At 47.9% G+C, this 18,303-nt stretch overlaps 1 protein-coding gene across 2 annotated transcripts in view; it reads right to left on the reverse strand.

The window, feature by feature from the left end:
• Window positions 1–18,303, reverse strand: part of ARHGAP6 (Rho GTPase activating protein 6) — a 488,580-nt gene that overhangs the window by 238,970 nt on the left and 231,307 nt on the right. Inside the window, exon 1 of one of the 2 annotated variants that reach the window (XM_055338930.1) lies at window positions 7,793–8,009. The exons of the other annotated variant lie outside the window; for it this stretch is intronic. Coding sequence (XP_055194905.1) covers window positions 7,793–7,837 — 45 coding nt within the window. The 5' untranslated portion in view covers window positions 7,838–8,009. Of the gene's footprint in view, window positions 1–7,792; window positions 8,010–18,303 lie in introns of those variants that run through there. 2 annotated transcript variants of the gene reach the window in all.

Below are 18,303 nucleotides of genomic sequence, written 5' to 3' on the forward strand. Positions count from 1 at the left end.
ATAAATACTTAGACAAATAATGCTACACCTTACTATTTTCAAGTTCTTCCAGCCAACCCGATATTCCATTCTCCTGCAAAATGATTATTCTCCCGTGCATCTAATTAAAATGACACTGGCCCCGCCAAGTCGGGAATCCAGAGCAGCGTCGGGGAGCTCGGCCCGCGTGGAGCGGCACCCACCTGGCACAGGGGAGCTCCGCAGCTGCAGAGCCGGGGTGCTCCGCTTGCTGGCGAGAAGCTGTCAGCCTCCTTATTTTACTTGGACTGACTTCTACGTTTCTTTACCAGATATTTCAGTCAGCTGCAGAAAGGGGTCATTCAAAAATATTTTCAAAGTTTATTCTTCTGAACGTCTTTTGCTGTTTCCACGGCAACTCTTCCCCAAAGCCACAACTCCAAATTCTTCTGAAAACTTCATTTCAGAAATCTAATTTAGCTGACACTCCAAACACTCAAATCGTACTATTAAAAAAAATCTTTTTAAGTTAGAAGAGTTCGAAGAATGTGTCGAATAACCAGAGAGAAAGGGGAGAAAATCCTGACTAGTTTTCATTTTCAAATGGTCATGACAGCTTTCAAGGAAAGGGCCTTTAGTAACGACGATCACATCTGAATGAACGAATGAAGCTTCTACTTTGTGTAGAACTCCTCAAACGGAGACGTATCCCGTATCTGCATCCAAGTAGTCCCTACGAGGTCAGAGTAAACCGTACCACACAATGACTGCTGGGAGTCCTCGTTGTTTTGTTTGATCTCTCTTTCCAGTTTTTAAGTATTCAGAAGGTATTTAGGAATCAAAGAAATCAGAAAGACCCATCTTTTGAAAATAATGTCAGAGCCAGAAAATCTGAGAAGCGACGTTAAAGGGTAGTAAACTAATCGCATTCATTCGTAAACCCTGGTAGATCTTAGTCCAAAATCTTACGAGCACCTAAGCCCTTGAAATCCACTCACTCCCATCATTTCGGCGCTTATGATCGAAAACAGGCTGTGCTAATTAACACTCAGTCATGTGGCCAGGACTTCAGAAAGGGCCCTGCAGTCCTTGTCAGTGGCCAGCCAGCCAGCATACCTGCCAGGCTGGGCTGCCAGGGGAGACCTCCCACCTGGATGGGATGCAGAAGGAAAAGCTAGGGGAGCTGTCTCCCTCCCCCTTCCCGTCCCTCTTCGCTCAGTTCCTTTGCATTTGCCCGGGAGCAGGTGCACCCCTGTCACCCTCACTTGTCACCCAAGTGAGCACTTGCCAGCCAGAAACAGACCTTGGCACCTCACCCGCATATGGTCACAGCTCCCACGTCTGGGCACCGGGGCTTTCTGAGCATCACTCGCATCCTAGTTCGGAGGTCACGATTCCTAACTAAGAGCTGGGAACTAACAGATTTAATAAACTGGTGTTCCAGCTCAATCAGAACAGAGGGAGCAAATTTTTTTTTAATTTTTTTTATTTATTTATGATAGTCACACAGGGAGAGAGAGAGAGAGAGAGGCAGAGACACAGGCAGAGGGAGAAGCAGGCTCCATGCACTGGGAGCCTGACGTGGGATTCGATCCCGGGTCTCCAGGATCGCGCCCTGGGCCAAAGGCAAGCGCCAAACCGCTGCGCCACCCAGGGATCCCCCAGAGGGAGCAAATTTAGGCAAGGCCATTAGACACTAATAAACCAAGAAGTCAGCTAAAGTCTGACACGGGAGAGCAGACCGGTAATGGTTAAGAACTAAGGCCCAAGATCACAAAGGGCATCTCCTCCTCGCTGGGTACTGGGTGCCTACCCTGGGCCGGGCTCACTCAAGGCAGTGGGGCCACCGTGAGAAAAGAATGACTGGGTCGCCACCCTGAACGTGCTTCCCCATCAGTAGGGAGAGACAGACAAACGCGGCATGTGGGATAGAAGACCAAGGAGCGAGGCAAACACGAAGCAGCAGCCAGTGTGATATAATCACTGCTGACAGACCATAATCAGAAGCACTTTAGAAAGGGCACTCAGGGAAGGGGACATTTTCTCCCGCTGTTTGGAGGACATGGTAAAAGCCTATCACACAAAGAACATCTCAGGCAGAGGGACAGGTACAAAGGCCGCAGGTGGGAAAGAGCCAGTGGCATTTGAGGAACGGAAGGGACATTCATGTGGCTGGGCGGTGGTAAGGTGAGGGAGGCTGTTAGGAAGCAAGGGGTGGGGGGCATGCAGGCCGACTTGGAAGGCCACGGTCATGGATGAGGAGATCGGTCTAAGCATAACTCATGGAAGCCAGCTGGAAAGCTTTAAGCAGTGACATGTCACAACTTCATTGTCTTTTTAAAAGATCTCGCAGGTGCCACAACTGGAATATAGGGTTGCCAGGTCATCTTAGTGTGGACAGCAGGTACTTACATTTAGGTGACAGCAGCAGAGATGCAAAGGAGAGGATGGGTTTGGAGAGCACTGTGAAACGGACCTGGCGGGGCTGTCCCCCGAGGTGCTCTGGTGCAGGCAGCTCCCTGAGCGGCTGGCCACCTCCTAGGACGGGAACGGCTGAGAGTGTCACGGGCAAGCGGCAAGCGAGAACTCAGAAAGCCAGCAAGGACTGCGTGTGAGTGGACAATAACATCACAGCCAAGTTGACACTCAAGTGCATTTGGTCCAGGGTTATCGCAGGGTGGGGAATAGTAAAAAGTAAAAGTAAACAATACTAGTTCATCACCAGAAAGGACGAGGCAAAGAGCAGTATTTGTTTTCCTGCAATCGGCAGATACCCAGGGCAACGCGCAACAGGAGCCTGATTATTTCTCCATTAACGGTGGTGCTTAAGGAGTGTCTTCGAGGGTGGGGGACGTGGCTCCCTAAGATGATGGGAGTTGCACACCAAAGGGACCATGTAAAGGAAAAGCTCTCAGAGCAACAGAAAAGGAGCATGTTGTGGGGTGGGGGTGAAAAGGCATCCACAATTAGCAGAGCTGTTCATTAGGGGATAAGATCATCTCCCATTTACTTGGAATGAGTAAAATGTCAGCTTTCGTGGAGACAGACGACAAGCAGAGAGCTACAAAAGTGAATTCCGGGCCGTGCAGCAGGTCAGCACAAGTCCTGCTCAATTTCCTAAGATGTCTACACCGGCAGCACTGATAGATGATAACTGATTCCTATCAGCTCGGCCCTGCAACAGTGCCCAGCTCAGGGTGTCTTCAGAATTACCAAAGAACGTCCTATCGTCAGCACCACTGAACGACTGGGTGAACTCGACAGACTCAGAGTCATGGGAAGTCAAATGTTCATACAGAGCACGTTCGGCAACTTTCACATTATGCCCTTCACCGCTTGCGGGAAAGAGGGGCTCCCTCTCGGGGTGGGCAGCTTAGTGGGGCTTCCTTAAGGAGGGGTCGCCCAGCGCCAGGGAATAGCCAGCACTGCACGCTGAGGCTGCGGTCAAGAGCACAGACGGTGGGGCGACCCCACCAAAGAGGAAGTGAGGTCGGCTTCAGAGGAGCTCAGGAGAAGCTCGCTCCGGGCGACGGGAACGGCTGCCCCCTGACAGCTGGACTCCGCAGGGATCCGTGGCGACTCAGAGCCTAATCCCCTGCTCTTTGTCACACCTCAGCGAAGAAGAACACACATCACCCCACGCACAGCTTCATCTTAGCCAGAGGCATCAGGAAACTTCCTTCCAGCTTCCCTTTCGTAGAAGGAGGATGAAAAGACGTGTCCAGGGAGCTGCTTCGGATGGTAGTACTCACGAGCTTCTCGAAAGTGCCTCTGATCATTCGTTCTTTAATGAGGGCTTAGCACAGTAATCCTCCTGAAGGAGTCACCACACTTAATTGCATGAGTTGTCATGAAATGAGACATACGTTACACGGTCTTGGCAAACGATCAAGGCTTGTAATATTTTGTTTGTGGTTAATGGAAGAAAGCATACGGGGACTGTTGGGGAAGGCAGATGAGCGTGACCTTTAACCCAGGCCCAGCAGCCTAACCGTGTGGGATCGCCAAGAGCAGGAGGACGCTGTTAGAGCCGCGATCACCGGGACACCGTGACATTTACCACGTTTCCTCTTCTCGGATCTTATTATTACACAGTAATTAACACCTCTCCTTTAAAACATGCGTGAAAATCACACACACCAGCGGGTCTCAAGTGGGAGCGATTCTGTCCCCCACGGGGCACATGGCAGTGTCTGGAGACGTGTTTGGTTGTCACAGCTGGGGGACAGGAGCCCAGGGATGCTGCTAAACATCGGACAGTGGGCAGCCCCCACCACAAAAAATGACCCTGCCCCAAAGGTTCGTTTTGCTGAGACTAACAAACCCTGGGAAAGACGTAAAGACGTGACAGTGACAGGGAACTCAAGAGATATCTTAAGATTGGGGGTTGTCCGTTCCTGTCCAATTAGAGAGTCATCTGGCCACGCGATTCAACAATATGGATGGTCACACCAAGTCACTGCAGGTACAACATTGCATTGTCGGTGTATTACGGTGACAGAGCAGGGAGGGGGGAGGCCAACTCGGCTCATCTATCTCAATTGTCTAAATGAGTCAGACGAGCTCTGTGAAATCAGAGCGCTTGCAGAGAGCACTCCATTCTGTCCCCAGCTACACCTGTGCCACCCTGAACGCCACCACTTGAGGCTGGGATTTTCTCAGCCACAAAATAGAAAACCTGTCTAACCCACTAGCTGGATTTGACACAGACCGTGTCCAAATGCTCTGCAACTTGTAGAAGGCAGTAATAATGAGGGACTTATTACTACCTGCAGTTTCTCTAGAAGTGCTGCCAGGAAATCACTGATTCCCGCAATCATCCTTGACTGCCACACGCTAGCATCTCTGTAGCCCATCCAAATGAAGACTGGCTGGCTTTCCATGTCCTAAGTATCTCTCAAATATGCTAACTGCTCTCCACCTCCAGCCCAGCTGCCATGCTATGTAGGTCATTCTTCCCTCCTCTCTCCCTGGCCCAAATACCAGGATGCGCTCCGGCTCCTGCTCACCCTCAACCCCATCCTGGGCTCCACGCAGATGTTTCCAAATGCAAATCTGACCAAGTCACCGAAAGGTGTCAAGGACGACACCCAGCTGGAAGGCTGGAGTCACCATAAACCCAATGTGGGAAAACCGTGGGAGGAAAGGTTTCGGAAGGAGAACGCGAGCTGCTAACACACACATTTGTTGTGATGATAAAACAAGAAGACAGTCGTGCTATACTTTGGAAAAGTGTAACGTTATACAAATGCAGGACGCTCTTGTCTACTTAAATGCTTGTGTTTCTCTCCTTGTTGTGACCATTATAGCCATTTAAAAAGATGAGTGAAGAGTTTGTGGCAACTCTTAACATTTTCCCTCTTCAATCATCCCTTCGGAAGACTGACCAAATGGCTGGCACACGATAGGCACTCAACAAATGTTTGACGAATGAATAAAATGAGCGCCACTGACTTCTTATGGGCAGTCTCTCCTTGGACAAATGAAACAGCACCGAAGGAAGAACACTAAATACTTGTTCCCTGGGTTCTACCTCAGAGCAGGCAAGAAGTGCCAAGAACACGTGCAGGATAATTCTTTTCCAGGAAGACGCAGGCCAAAAAAGGCCCCAAGACCCCAGGACAATACACAGTGGGGCAGAACCACGTGGAGCAAAGGAAGTGGAATATTTGTGCTACGAGGCAAACAAGCTTTCGGAATTACCTAAACCAGTGTGGGGGGAGCAACGAAGAGAGCAGCGTGAGAAGAGATATTAAGCCAGAGAGGGTTATGTTAATATGAAAAGCAATGGGTCACACTTAATAAAGAACATTCTTTTGACTTGTGACTGATACAGAGCTGCTGAATGCTGCTGCTTTATCACCCTAAAGTATGCATGAGAAACTTCAGAGGGCCCGGGTGACTTCTTCCAACCCAAAAGCCAACAAATTCCCTCTGGAATCTTCTTTTTTTATAGTCCTAAATCAGAAAATATGCATGTGGTGCTCTGTGCTAGAATAAAAGGGTAATTCATCAGCAGATCTTCCGAGCACAAGAGGAGACGTTAGCATTAGCTTGACTCTAAGTTTATACTTTTAGCAGACAGAAACAGCTGATTGATAACAATTTTCAAATTGTTCTGGGATGCATTTGCATGACCGAGGCAACAATCATTGATAGAATGAATAGATTTTTCTTTTAATTTAAGGAACCAGTTCTCACCTTTCCTCCTCTACCTTGTAAATGGCATAGAGACGTCCGATTGCAAATCAAAGGGCATCAGCACACAGTTCAAAATCTGGAGAAGGTGGTGGGGTAAGATGTCGACTACGCATAACGAGCACAGACTCCAGATCCTTCAGTGCAAAGAAACCTCTGCCCAAAATGAGTTACCCTTACTACCACTTTAAAAGGAAAATCACGGAGCTGCTCGTGTCTCCAAAAAAACTGAACGAGCATTAGTAACTTATTAGTGTCTCACTTGGCATTTCAAGACAAGTCACTGGCAAAACTAGAGAAAGCCGTCATAAGGTTCCTAGAATGTTCACCTGGTAGGGACCTTAATGATTTTTGTAATTCAGACCCTCTTTTCTCCCCCAGCCCAACAAAGTGAAAGGGCAGAGCTTCCAGGTTAGCCCAATGCCCCCTACTTCCGGCTAATTCAGGACCCACCTGGCAACAGGAACCAGGACCTCTGTACCTACCACTCCTGCCCACCTCCACTCCTTTCTTTAAAAATATATTTTGTAACTGAAGCTGGTGCATTCTGGAAGATAGGAATTCCAGACAGATAATTATCAGCTTAAGTATAAATATGGATGATCCCTAACTTTTTGCCTGATTCTTTCCGATTTTAAAGCAGCATGTACAATCTCAGCAGTGAAACTCATGTCAAGGAGAACTGAGTAAAGTAGCAGATGGCAGGACAACTGCAATGGCCCATGTCAAAACACCACACCTTACAATCGGAAAAGAAGTGTCCGAAGACTGCAGTAAGCTAACACTGCTGCCCGCCCGATGCCCGCAGGCGGCATTCCGGACCTTGAGGAGTAGTACTCAGTCCTGGGAAACATCTTTCTTTTCTCTCTCTCAAAAATAAACTCGGTCTAGAAGCTGGATTTGGTCAGTCGGTCATTAACCTTGAAATCTTGACTCCTTCTTTAAAAGAGGAAAAGCCCATGAGCTTTGAGTCTGTTGTGGTCCTGCGGGCCCCAGGATAGAGCGCAGTGCCGGGCACATAGTAGGTCCCCGGTGAATATTTGTGGGCTATTTGAGTTAATAGGGAGGAGCGAAGATACTGGCAGGAGACCCTGGGCATCCTGTCATGTTAATCGGATAATGTGCAACATTCTGTCCTGCTACAAACTCCAGGGGAAATGCACACCCTCTTTTCCAGAAGCAGACCAGCTGCACCCCAAGGTGCCCTGCAGCATTTTCTCCCCAGAGTGCACTAGCCACACGCTCAGATCACGGAGCGGTCCTGCCTCCCGCCCAGTTCTCTTCTCGTTCTTGCAGCATATGTGACCGAAGGCTGAATGGGCGAACCTGGGTCCCAGGAGCCCCATCCTCAGCCCCGCCGGCGGGACGGCAGCAGGGCCCGGCCTCTGGCCCCTAAAGCAGTGTCCGCAGCGCGGGGTAAAGGAACGCGGGCTGCGGGGGGCGGGGGCTCCCGTTCTAAGGTGCAGCCGAGTTTCTAAGCAGGTGACCCTCGGGGGTGACGCACGCGAGAACGTCCACCCCCTGACCCCGACCGAGGACCTCTGGGGAGGCTCGGATCCCATCGACCCCGCGCCGTCCCCTCCCGGGCCGGCCAAGTGGCGCCCCCTGTCGCCTCTGCGAGCGCCGGGACACTCACCGCGTAGTGCAGCTGCGGTTTCTCGCGGTACCCCGGGTCCCCCATGTCGCCGCCGAGAAGGAGTGACGGGCTCCCGAGCGCAGCCTGGGGTCGCGGCGGCTCTCCGTGGTCCCCCTATTTCACCGCCATCCCGGGGCAGCCCCCGGACGCGAGCCCCGTTCCCTGCGCCCCGGGCGCGGTGCGAAGCCCGCAGGCACCGGCGTCCCGCCGAGAAGCCGACAGGGACCGGGAGGAGGTGGCGGCAGCGGCGAAGGGAAGGAGGAGGAGGAGGAGGAGGAGGAGGAGGAGGAGGAGGAGGAGGAGGAGGAGAGGGAGAGGGGGGAGGAGGGGGAGGAGGGGAGGGGAGCGGCCGAGTCAGATGGGATGGGCGGGCGCTTAATTCCTTCCGCTCCTGGCGGGCTCCTGTCGCGGCCGCCGCCGCCAGCTGTTGGGGGCTGCAGCGCCCAAGCGCGCCCACGACAGGTGTCAGGGCGCCCGGCTCCCCCCGCCACTCCGCCCCTGCCAGGCCGTGGCGCCCGGGCTGCCAGCGCCGGGGCGGCTAAGCGCTCCACGCCAGCGAGAGGGCGAGCTCGGCTCTGCAAGAAAGAGCGACTTTCGCTAACTTTGAAAGGGGTGTGGGCCTGCCTGCCGCGGGAAGGCGATTCGGAACCGCTCCGGCGAGGGCGGAGTCTCGGTGGCCCGAAAGCCCTCCTTTGGGAGAGGCTCCGAGGCGGGGACCCTAGGAGAGGGCAGGCCCGAGAGGGGCCAAGCGATGCAGCCTCGGGGAGCTGCGGACGGGAAGAAGGCCGGCCCGATGCCGGCCTGAGCGCGCCACTTTGGGTAAACTGAGTCCCGGACGGCTTGGGGGACCTGGGCCTGTCTGGGGAAGCCCGCTAGAAGCGGGAGTCCCGAAGAATCTGCTGGAACGCAAGGACTGGTGTTGGTGCCAGGCTGGATCTGAGTTGCGGGGTGGGGACGGGGCTCAAAGCACCGCTTTCTACGTCTTAGCTCTTAGGTGCAAACCGGAAAAGGACACAGCAAGAATTTGGAAAGACAAGAGACTCACGCTCTTTGCAAATGCTGCCAGACGAACCAAGTAATGTTTAGCACGCACGGGAGGGTCACACCACCACTGAAAACTGGCCTCCGCTCTGCTGCAGTCCCCTGTGAAAGCGTGCGCTTTAAAACACCCTGGATAAGAGTGCTCAGGTCCCTCCCTGGGCCTGGCATTCTGTGATTTATGTGCAGCTTCCCACAGGCTAAGTCCAGACAAAGGCAGGGTCTCGGGCCAGAGTGGAGGCTCCAGACCCACTGAAACCCATCAATCCAAGTCCAAGAAGGGAAGCTTTTCATTGGAAGGTGGGTCTGTGGGTGGCTTGTCTCAATTCTTCAGGGTCCCCACGGTACTCGACTTGCTGAGTGGCTCTTCCCCTGCTCTGTATAGGTGTACAGGGTGGGGAGGAGGGGTGTCCCCCGTGTTTGAGTCCTCACAATTTAGTTGAACCACCCAACCAATACAATATTAGCATGTAATATTTTAGAAGCAATGGCATCATAATTGTAAATATAGAAATTGTAAAAAACTGGGAATGTGAAGCCAGGGGCACAGACATCCTGAGAAATCTACTACTAGGTATTCCATGACTGGTCATCTTTCTGGAAAACTCTAAGATTGCATCTGCTAAAGCTGATTATATACCCGCCCTCTGCTCCAGGAATTCCACTCCTAGATACATAGAGAAATGGGTACGAATGGCCTCCTCATGCACAAGAATATTTATAATCCTTAGGTAGAATCACCAAAATGGAAACAATCCAAATGTCCCTCAGCTGCTCTGTGATGAGCCAACCGAGGTCTGTCCATACAGTGAGATATTACTCAGCAATGAAAGGAAAATAATACTGATGCACACAATGACACGGATTATTCTCCCAAATGGTGAGAGAAAGAAATCATCCACAAAACAGGAGACAATGTATGATTCTATTCATTCCGGACTTGAAATTTAAATGTTGACCTGAAAGAGGCCAATGTGACTGACCTATGGCGACAGAAGCCAGAACAGGGATAAATAAACAAGTAAATAAATATAAACAAATAAATATCTATTACCAAGATAGGGAGTTAGTATTGACTGGGCAGGGGATACAAGGGAACCTTCTGGGGTGCTGGAAATGGTCTGTATCTTGATCTGTATGACCGCTACCCGAGTACACCCATATGTAAAAATTCACTGAGCAGTACAGTTCAGGTCGGCGTAATTGATCCCCTTCACTATGTGTATTTTATACGGCAATAGCATCAAAGTAACTTTATTTTTTAAAAGATTTTATTTTATTTATTCGAGAGAGAGAGAGAGAGAGAGAGAGAGAGAGAGAGAGAGGCAGAGACACAGGCAGAGGGAGAAGCAGGCTCCATGCAGGGAGCCTGACGTGGGACTCGATCCCGGGTCTCCAGGATCACACCCTGGGCTGAAAGCAGCGCTAAACCGCTGGGCCACCCAGGCTGCCCCAAAATAAGTTTAGAATCAGTCCCCTGCCCCAAGCAGGAACTTATGACCAGAGTGCTGCCTATCTTAAGAGAAAGTCAACGTCACCACTTGCCCTAGCCTCCCGCAGCCCAGCCTGCACGGGTCTCCTTCCCCCACCACGTGGGAGAATAGAGCATGCCCACTCACCTTGGGGGCCCCCCCTGCTCCCTCACACACCCAGAGAGAGCTGGAAAAATGACATGCTCAAGTCGCCCCTTCGCTTTCACTCTGCTCGGCTGCTTAAAGCAGCCTTTAGAGCTATGACGGCAAACATGCATAGGATGAGGCAAAGAACTAGCATAAGCTCCACCACACAGCACCATTCAGAGAGTGCAGCCAGGACCAACCTAGGGACCTTTGCTCCACTGCGGTCGGTTTAGAAGGATGCACACCCCAGCTTTAGGATTTCTTTCTCTATCATACCTGCCTTTAAACCTCCGAAGCTAAAAATCCCTTTCCCTGCAGAAACTGTTTCATTATTAATATAGATAAACAACACAAGATGGGTCCCTGGATTTAACACACCTTAGCCACTGCGCTTTGATCATGACCCCTGAGTAAGCTGCCTCCAAGTTACGTTGGCTCACCTCACATTTTGTTTGTGTGCCACCTTTGAAAAATGTATCGTCACTAAACAGCATCATCCTGAGCCAGAAATAATCCACCATTCCTGAACTGTGTGCTTACATCCTAGGAATGACTCCTGCCTGCTAACATATTTCTTGCTCAATTGTCATTGCTAAGTCAGAGTTAAATTCTTAAGTGCAATAGGGCTGTTTTTCTGTGTTTGCAAGGTCTGGGGAGATCAGCAAAGCATTTAAGAAAAGAAACCAACAATTCGTGCTGCAGGACTCAGGCTCACCTCAGAGTGAGTCTTACACCTTTTCTTAAGATTTTAATTATTTATTCATGAGAGACACACAGAGAGAGGCAGAGACATAGGCAGAAGGAGAAGCAGGCTCCCTGCGGGGAGCCCGGAACCCCGGGATCACAACCTGAGCCAAAGGCAGACACTCAACCACCGAGCCACCCAGGTGTCCCCTACACCTTTTCAATTCTCAGTCTGCTCATTCAAGACTCAAGAAGAGACCTAGAACTCTGAAAGTTTAATCATTCACTCCGTCGCTCGTCCAGTATATACATTTAAGTCGCACACAATTTGCAGGTACTGTCCTGGGTCATTTAAACTATGTGTCAACACGGCAGGTGGTTTTGAAATCCAGGTTTTGTCTGTTGGGTGACTGCGGGAGATGACACAGGGCACGTGAAACTTGTCCCAGAGAAGGCTGAAGTTCATCCCATTTGCTCGCTAGGTTAAGAACCTGCGGTGGCTAATGTTCTCTTTTAGTTAGTCAGCTTTTCAAAAAAAATAATAAATTTCTCTGATGTTTATCATTTCCCCCAGAGAGAACTCTAGGAGTTCCTCCACCAGTCTCACTTTTAAGGAAAAAAAAAAGTGTCACTGTCACAGTGGAATTTCCTCGTCTTCCTGCCCCCAAACGGTACAGCATTTTCAGGACTGCAGGCTGGCCCTTGCCACCAGAGCACTGAAATTAAAATCCTTGTTTGCATTCACTCTGCCTGCCTATAAGCTGAGTTGACATTTTCCACACTTCATGCCAGCCCGAGGGTGATTACTTTCTCAGGAAAACTGGATCTAAAGCCATGGCAGCGAACTCAACTTCAAGGTTGAGAAGGAGCTGAGGGCCCATCTGAGCACTAAATCCTATTTAGGAGGGGTGCGTGGGTGGCTCAGTGGTTGAGCATCTGCCTTTGGCTCAGGTCATGATCCTGGGGTCCCGGGATCGAGTCCTGCATCGGGCTCCCTGCAGGAAGGCTTCTTCTCCCTCTGCCTGTGTCTCTGCCTCTCTCTCTCTCTCTCTCTGTCTGTGTCTCTCATGAATAAATAAATAAAATCTTAAAAAAAAAACTATTTGGGAGAGGACAATAAGCCCCTTCTTGGAGGCCCAGCCTGGCTACAGAGTAGCTCTGAGACCCTTTTGGGTGGGGACCCCTTCCCTAAAACCCACTGCCTACACTCTTCCATCTTACTATCTTGTCAACCCACCTGCTAGAGTATTTTTCAAATTTTGAAATTAAAAAAAATTGACAACATATAATGTGCAGCTTAATGAATTATTGCAAAACATACGCCCATCATAACCATCACTGAGGTCAACAAATAGAATATTGCTGGTGTCTCAGAGAGCCCCATGTCCCTGGCTACATTGTAACACCCTCTCCCAATCCCAGGGGCAGGCACTACCCTGTGTTTTATGGACTGTACCTCGTTGCTTCCCTCTTACAGCAGGGTTTCTCAACCCTAGCACTGCTGACATTGGCGAACCAATAATTTTCCGCTCCCCCACCAGTTTTGTTGAGATAGAACTAACATATAACATTGTTTAAAGTATATGACTTGATAATCTGATACCTGTATATACTGTGAAATAACTACTGCAATAAGATGAGTTCATACTTCCATCACCTCACATAGCTACCATATTTTTTGTGTGTGGTGAGAACACTGACGATGTATTCTTTTAAATTTTTTCTTTTTTTAAGATTTTTTATTTATTTATTCATGAGAGATACAGAGAGAGGCAGAGACATAGGCAGAGGGAGAAGCAGGCTCCTCGCTGGGAGCCCGATGTGGGACTCGATCCCAGGACCCCGGGATCATGACCTGAACCGAAGGCAGATGCTCAACCGCTGAGCCACCTGGGTGCCCCTAAACACTTTAAGTATACAATACAGTACTGGTAATTACAGTCACTGGACCATACACTAGATTCCCCAGAACTTACTCATCTTATAACTGGAAGTCTGTACCATTTGACCATCATCTCCTCATTTCCCCCACCCCAGGCAACCACCATTCTACTCTGTTTCTATGAACTTCTTTCTCTTTTTTCAGATTCCACATATAAGTGAGATCATCAGTACTTGTCTCTCTGTGACTTATTTCACTTAATATAATGCACTTAAGGTCCATCCAGGTTTTTGTCAATGGTAGGACTTCCTTTTGCTGTGGCCAAAATATGTGTATGTACACACACACACACACACACACACACACACACACACGCGGTGGGGGGGGGGAGAGAACAGAGGGAGAGGTGTCATATTTTATTTATCCATTTAACTGCAGATACTTAGGTTGCTTTCGTATCTTGGCTATTGTAAATAACGCTGCAATGGATGTGGTAGGGCCGATATCTTTTTGAGATCCTAACTCCAATCTTTTTGCATATACACCCAGAAGCTGCATTGCTCTGTGTGCAAATCACACAGTAGTTCTGTTTTTAATTTTTAATTTGTTAAAGAACCCCCATACGATTTCCCACAGTAGCTACACCAATTTACGTCCCCACCAACAGTGCCCTAGGGTTTCCTTTTCTCCACATCCTTGCCAACACTTGGTATCGTGTGTCTTTTTGATAAAAGCCACCCTGACAGGTGAGGTGATATCTCATTGTGGTTTTGATTTGCATTTCCCTGATGACAAGTGATGCTGACCACCTTTTCATGTGTCTGCTGGTCATCTGGATGTCTTCTTTGGAAAAATGTCTATTCAGGTCCTTTGTTTAAATTGGATTATTTGGGTTTGTTTGATTTTTTTGTTTCTGTTTTTTTTCTTTGCTATTATTTCGATAATAACCCTTCATCAGATACATGGTTTGCAGATATTTTCTCCCATTCCTTCTGCCTTTTCATTTTGTTGATTGCTTCCTTTGCTGTGCAGAATGATGTCACCCCACCTGTTTATTCTTGCTTTTGTCTCTTGGAGTTTTGGTATCATACTGACAATTCTTTACTGTGGAGGCTGTCCTACGGATTGTAGGCTATTCAGCACATCCCCAGCATCTACCCACTAGATGCCAGCATTATCTCCTTCCCCAGTTGTAACAACCAAAAATGTCTCCAGACATTGACAAACACCCTCTGGGGTAGGGGCAAGACCATCCCTGCTTTGTAGGAAGTTAAGCATCCATAAATATTAGATCTCAGTGTTGCCTCTTTTCTTTATGTAAATGATTCACAAGTATGTTTTATTACATGTGGCTCCCTTTACTCAACATTATGCTTTTAAGGTTCTTCTGTGTTGTATGTGGCCATAGCTTGTTCATTCCCATTGCTATCCAGTATTTCATTGTATGTGTTTACCACTGTTTATCTTTTCAATTGTGATGGACATTTGTGTCCTTTCCAGTTTTGGACTACTGAAAATCATACTGCTTGAACATCACTACACACATCTCCTCGTACACAAGTGCATGCATTTTTGTAGGGTGCAGAGCTAGAAACAGAATTGCTAGGTCATAGGTATGCATGTCTCTAACTTTACTGGACAATGCCCAATGCTTTTCTGAACTGATTGTACCAATTAGAATCTTTATTTACACTACAGTATAAATAGACCAAACATAGTTTATATAAAGACTGAACATAGTTTAGAGTTGTCTCTCTTCTAGGTTTTCTCATGGGGCTACAAAGACAAAATTCAGGAAATCAAACTCTAGGATCAGGAAGGAGAGATGGGGAAGAAGCTTAAGATCCTCTTTGTCCCAAATCACATGTCTCCTGTAAGTGAAGAACTTACCAGCCCCACTAGGGTCCTGGTATAGGGTCACAATTGCTGACTCCATCCATATGTACAGGTAAAAACAATGGGTACATCAGTCATGCCTTTGGGGGAAGACATTTTATTTGCAGAAGTTCAGCATACTGGGGTGGGGGGGACACAATATCTCAGTGACCCAACTATAAACGTAAGTGCCATTTATGGAATTACCAGTTTGTTCCATAGCCATAATTTCTCCCCTTCTTCTTAAGTCTAACGGGGATGTGGAGATGGGAGGGTTCCAGGGAAGAATAAAGGGTCCCATTCCTTTCTCCAGGTGAACTACGGAGAGATAGTTCCCAGCCTGAAGACACATCCACCCCGAAGACCCATGAATGAGGAATTCCTGGGGGGTGCTAAGAATGGTGCCTGGAGCTGTGGTGACACAGGACAGAGAAAAGAGAAGAATTCCCCGGCATCTCCTAGGACTATTGCCTTCAGCCTTGATTTTTGCTACAAAGAATATCAAGAAGCTGTACATCAGCCAGAACTGACAACGTGATGATTTGTGAATGTAGCAGGCAAAGACAAGGAAGTGAAGGTGAGAATAAACTGACCATTAAAATAGGTTCAGCTTGGCATCACTGGTTTGTCCTTTGCCTGCCATTTTGATATTTTCACTGGAGAACTGCTGCTACTCGATGTCAGGGAGCCAGGGAAAATGCCCTTCAAAAATATCCACAGAGAGATGTTTCTAAAATAAATTTTTTATTCAAGGGTCAATAGGCAAAAGAGGAGGCTACAATCCCTCTAGTTATGACTTCCCCCCAAAACAGTGTGAGAATCAGGAAACTGCTTTTCATTATATCCATAATCTAATGTTAGCCTCTTGTCTTTGCACAACCAATTATAACTTCCTTTCCTCCGCACGGTGCCGCAAGCATGGAAAGCCTGCGGAACACTCATGGCAACCCCAATGCTGCAGGTGCTGGAATTATTATTTGAAGCAATAACAATTCCACTAATTATTGAACATGTACGTCACTGGTCCTTTGTTCAACTAGATGCTTTTCGAATAGCAAATCTGTATCCTCACAATAATAGTGTGAGGAAAAGTATGATTAGCCCCATTTCATTCATGAGGGTGATTAACTTGCTTTGCACATCTGGTACATGGTGGAGTCGAGATGTAAATGAAAGTTGGGTCCATGTCTCTTTGCAGGCCACTCCAGTACATTTCAAAGTAGAGACTCTTTTTGATAAGTCAGGCTCATCTATTAGATTCCTATGGGGCCTTCTTATAAAAAGGGGTCAGACACTTACCAGTGCCCCATCCATATCTCCTAGGCCAGTAATCCTTCTTTGCCCCAGAGGAACACTTGGCAATGTCTGGAGACATTTTTGGTTGTCACAAAATGTGTGTGTGTGGGGGGGGCGGATGGTTGCTACTTGTGTCTAGTGAGTAGAAGCCAGGGATGCTGCCAAACATCCTACAATGTGCAGGACAGCCACCCTCTCCCCAAACAAAGAACTATCCTGCCAAAAATGTCAAGAGTGCCAAGGTTGAGAAACCCTCCCTAGACGTAAGAAATTCATCCTTTAATAATTTCCACTTAGTAATGCATCTCACACCAACAACAAATTTTCTTTCAGTGCAGTGGGTAATGCTTCACCCAAGAGAACAAGGAGAAATATCCTCAGAGCCGAAGAGTAGGGCTCGGCAACAGGACTTACACACAAATTGGTCTCCAGGCAACACAGCACACTGAAAGGCTAATAGGTAGGGTAAGAACTGGCCATCTCTGTGACCCAAATGAACAGCTATCGAGTCCTTGGGAGCACTTGACCAGTCACCCAATGAAGCCACTGTTACAACCTCAAAAACCCCTCATTTCGGAGGGTTTTTTAGCAATATTATGAATGATGGCACCTGGCATTACTCTGGTTCCTGGAGCTTTCAAAGCAATTTCACATGTAATAGTGTCTACCCCCCTCCTTAATCTGTTTTGCGATTATGATTTTCATTTTTCATAGGGAGCAGGACATATAAGGCAAATAGTAAGAATTTGTTGCCAGAAGTATAATAAAACAAGGAGAATGAAACAGAGTGCCCCTCACATGCCAAGTCACCTAAACCTGTCTGTATTCCATTAATCCACCAAATAGGGAGGATGTACCAGAGAGTTCCGGATCTCCAAGAAATGCTTGGTACATAGAGGCTGAACACCAACAGATCAGCAGGGACTTCCCTGCCTTGCTATGCAATGAGAGCCAACCAAAAAACACTGTTCCAAGCTTAGTTTCTTGATTTGTTTTCTTTGGGACCATGCTCTATAAAAGTGGTTCTCAACTAGGGGCAATTTTGTCCCTCAGGGAATATTTGGCAATGTCTGGAGATATTTTTTTTGTCACAAATGTGAGTGGGGGCATGAAGGTCTCCTAGTATTTAATGGATAGATGCCAAGGATGCTTCTAAACATCCCACAATGAACAAAATACACCCCCCCCCACACACACACCCCACCCCAGCCCTGCCAACACACAGCAAAGAATGTTTTGGCCCTAGATGCCAGTAGGACTGAAGTTGAGAAAATTTATAGATAAAACTGTTCTGGTCAAAATAATCCTAATACATCAGAATCTAAGCATCAGACTAGGACTTTTTCATTATTTCAATTTTAAATGCCATCCTTCTTCATAAACACAGCACATTTGGACAGATACGACCTGCAGAGATTATAAGATTTCTTCTCCCTCTCAGCAGAAGACAGAACAAAAGAAAAAGGGATCAGAAATAAGTGGCTAATCAGTGTTTCTGAAAGTATGGTCTTTAGCACCACATGCATCAAAACCACTGGCAGGGGGGATTTTTTTCTTTTTTTTTTTTAAATCTGATTGTGAGGACTTTTTTTTTTTTTTGTGAGGACCTCTTAAACACACCATGAATGAGAATCTCTTGGAGCACCTCCTCAGGATTGACATTTTTAGCAAGATCCCTTGGCTGTTATCACATACAACAACACAGCTGGAAAACCACTGATGCCATGGTAGTAAGATGCAGAAACGAATGCCTAGGGATGCCGAATGACTTATTCTAGGTCATGCAGCTAGTGTGAGACAGCGTCAGAACCCATCCTGCCCTGTGGATTGAATGCTACAGGAAGGTAGAAAACATTCCTAACTCCATGACTAACAGCCGGAATCAGATCCATTTATAGTTATGAAAGAGTAAATGAACATAACATTTGGCCCAGTTCAGCACCACCTAGGTAGGGTCTGCTAAGTGACTTGCAACATTTTTCCTGTGGTTTTTGTCAAGTTTTCTCCCCATTGTCTTTCTGACTAATGGTAAAAGGAATGCTACACGTGACTTCTTTCAAAGCTCTTAGGATAACTGATCTCCATTAAACTTTATTTTTCAAAACCATGGAATTCCT

Source organism: Nyctereutes procyonoides, unplaced genomic scaffold (genome assembly GCF_905146905.1).
Source record: "Nyctereutes procyonoides isolate TBG_1078 unplaced genomic scaffold, NYPRO_anot_genome, whole genome shotgun sequence".
Taxonomy (NCBI): domain Eukaryota; kingdom Metazoa; phylum Chordata; class Mammalia; order Carnivora; family Canidae; genus Nyctereutes; species Nyctereutes procyonoides.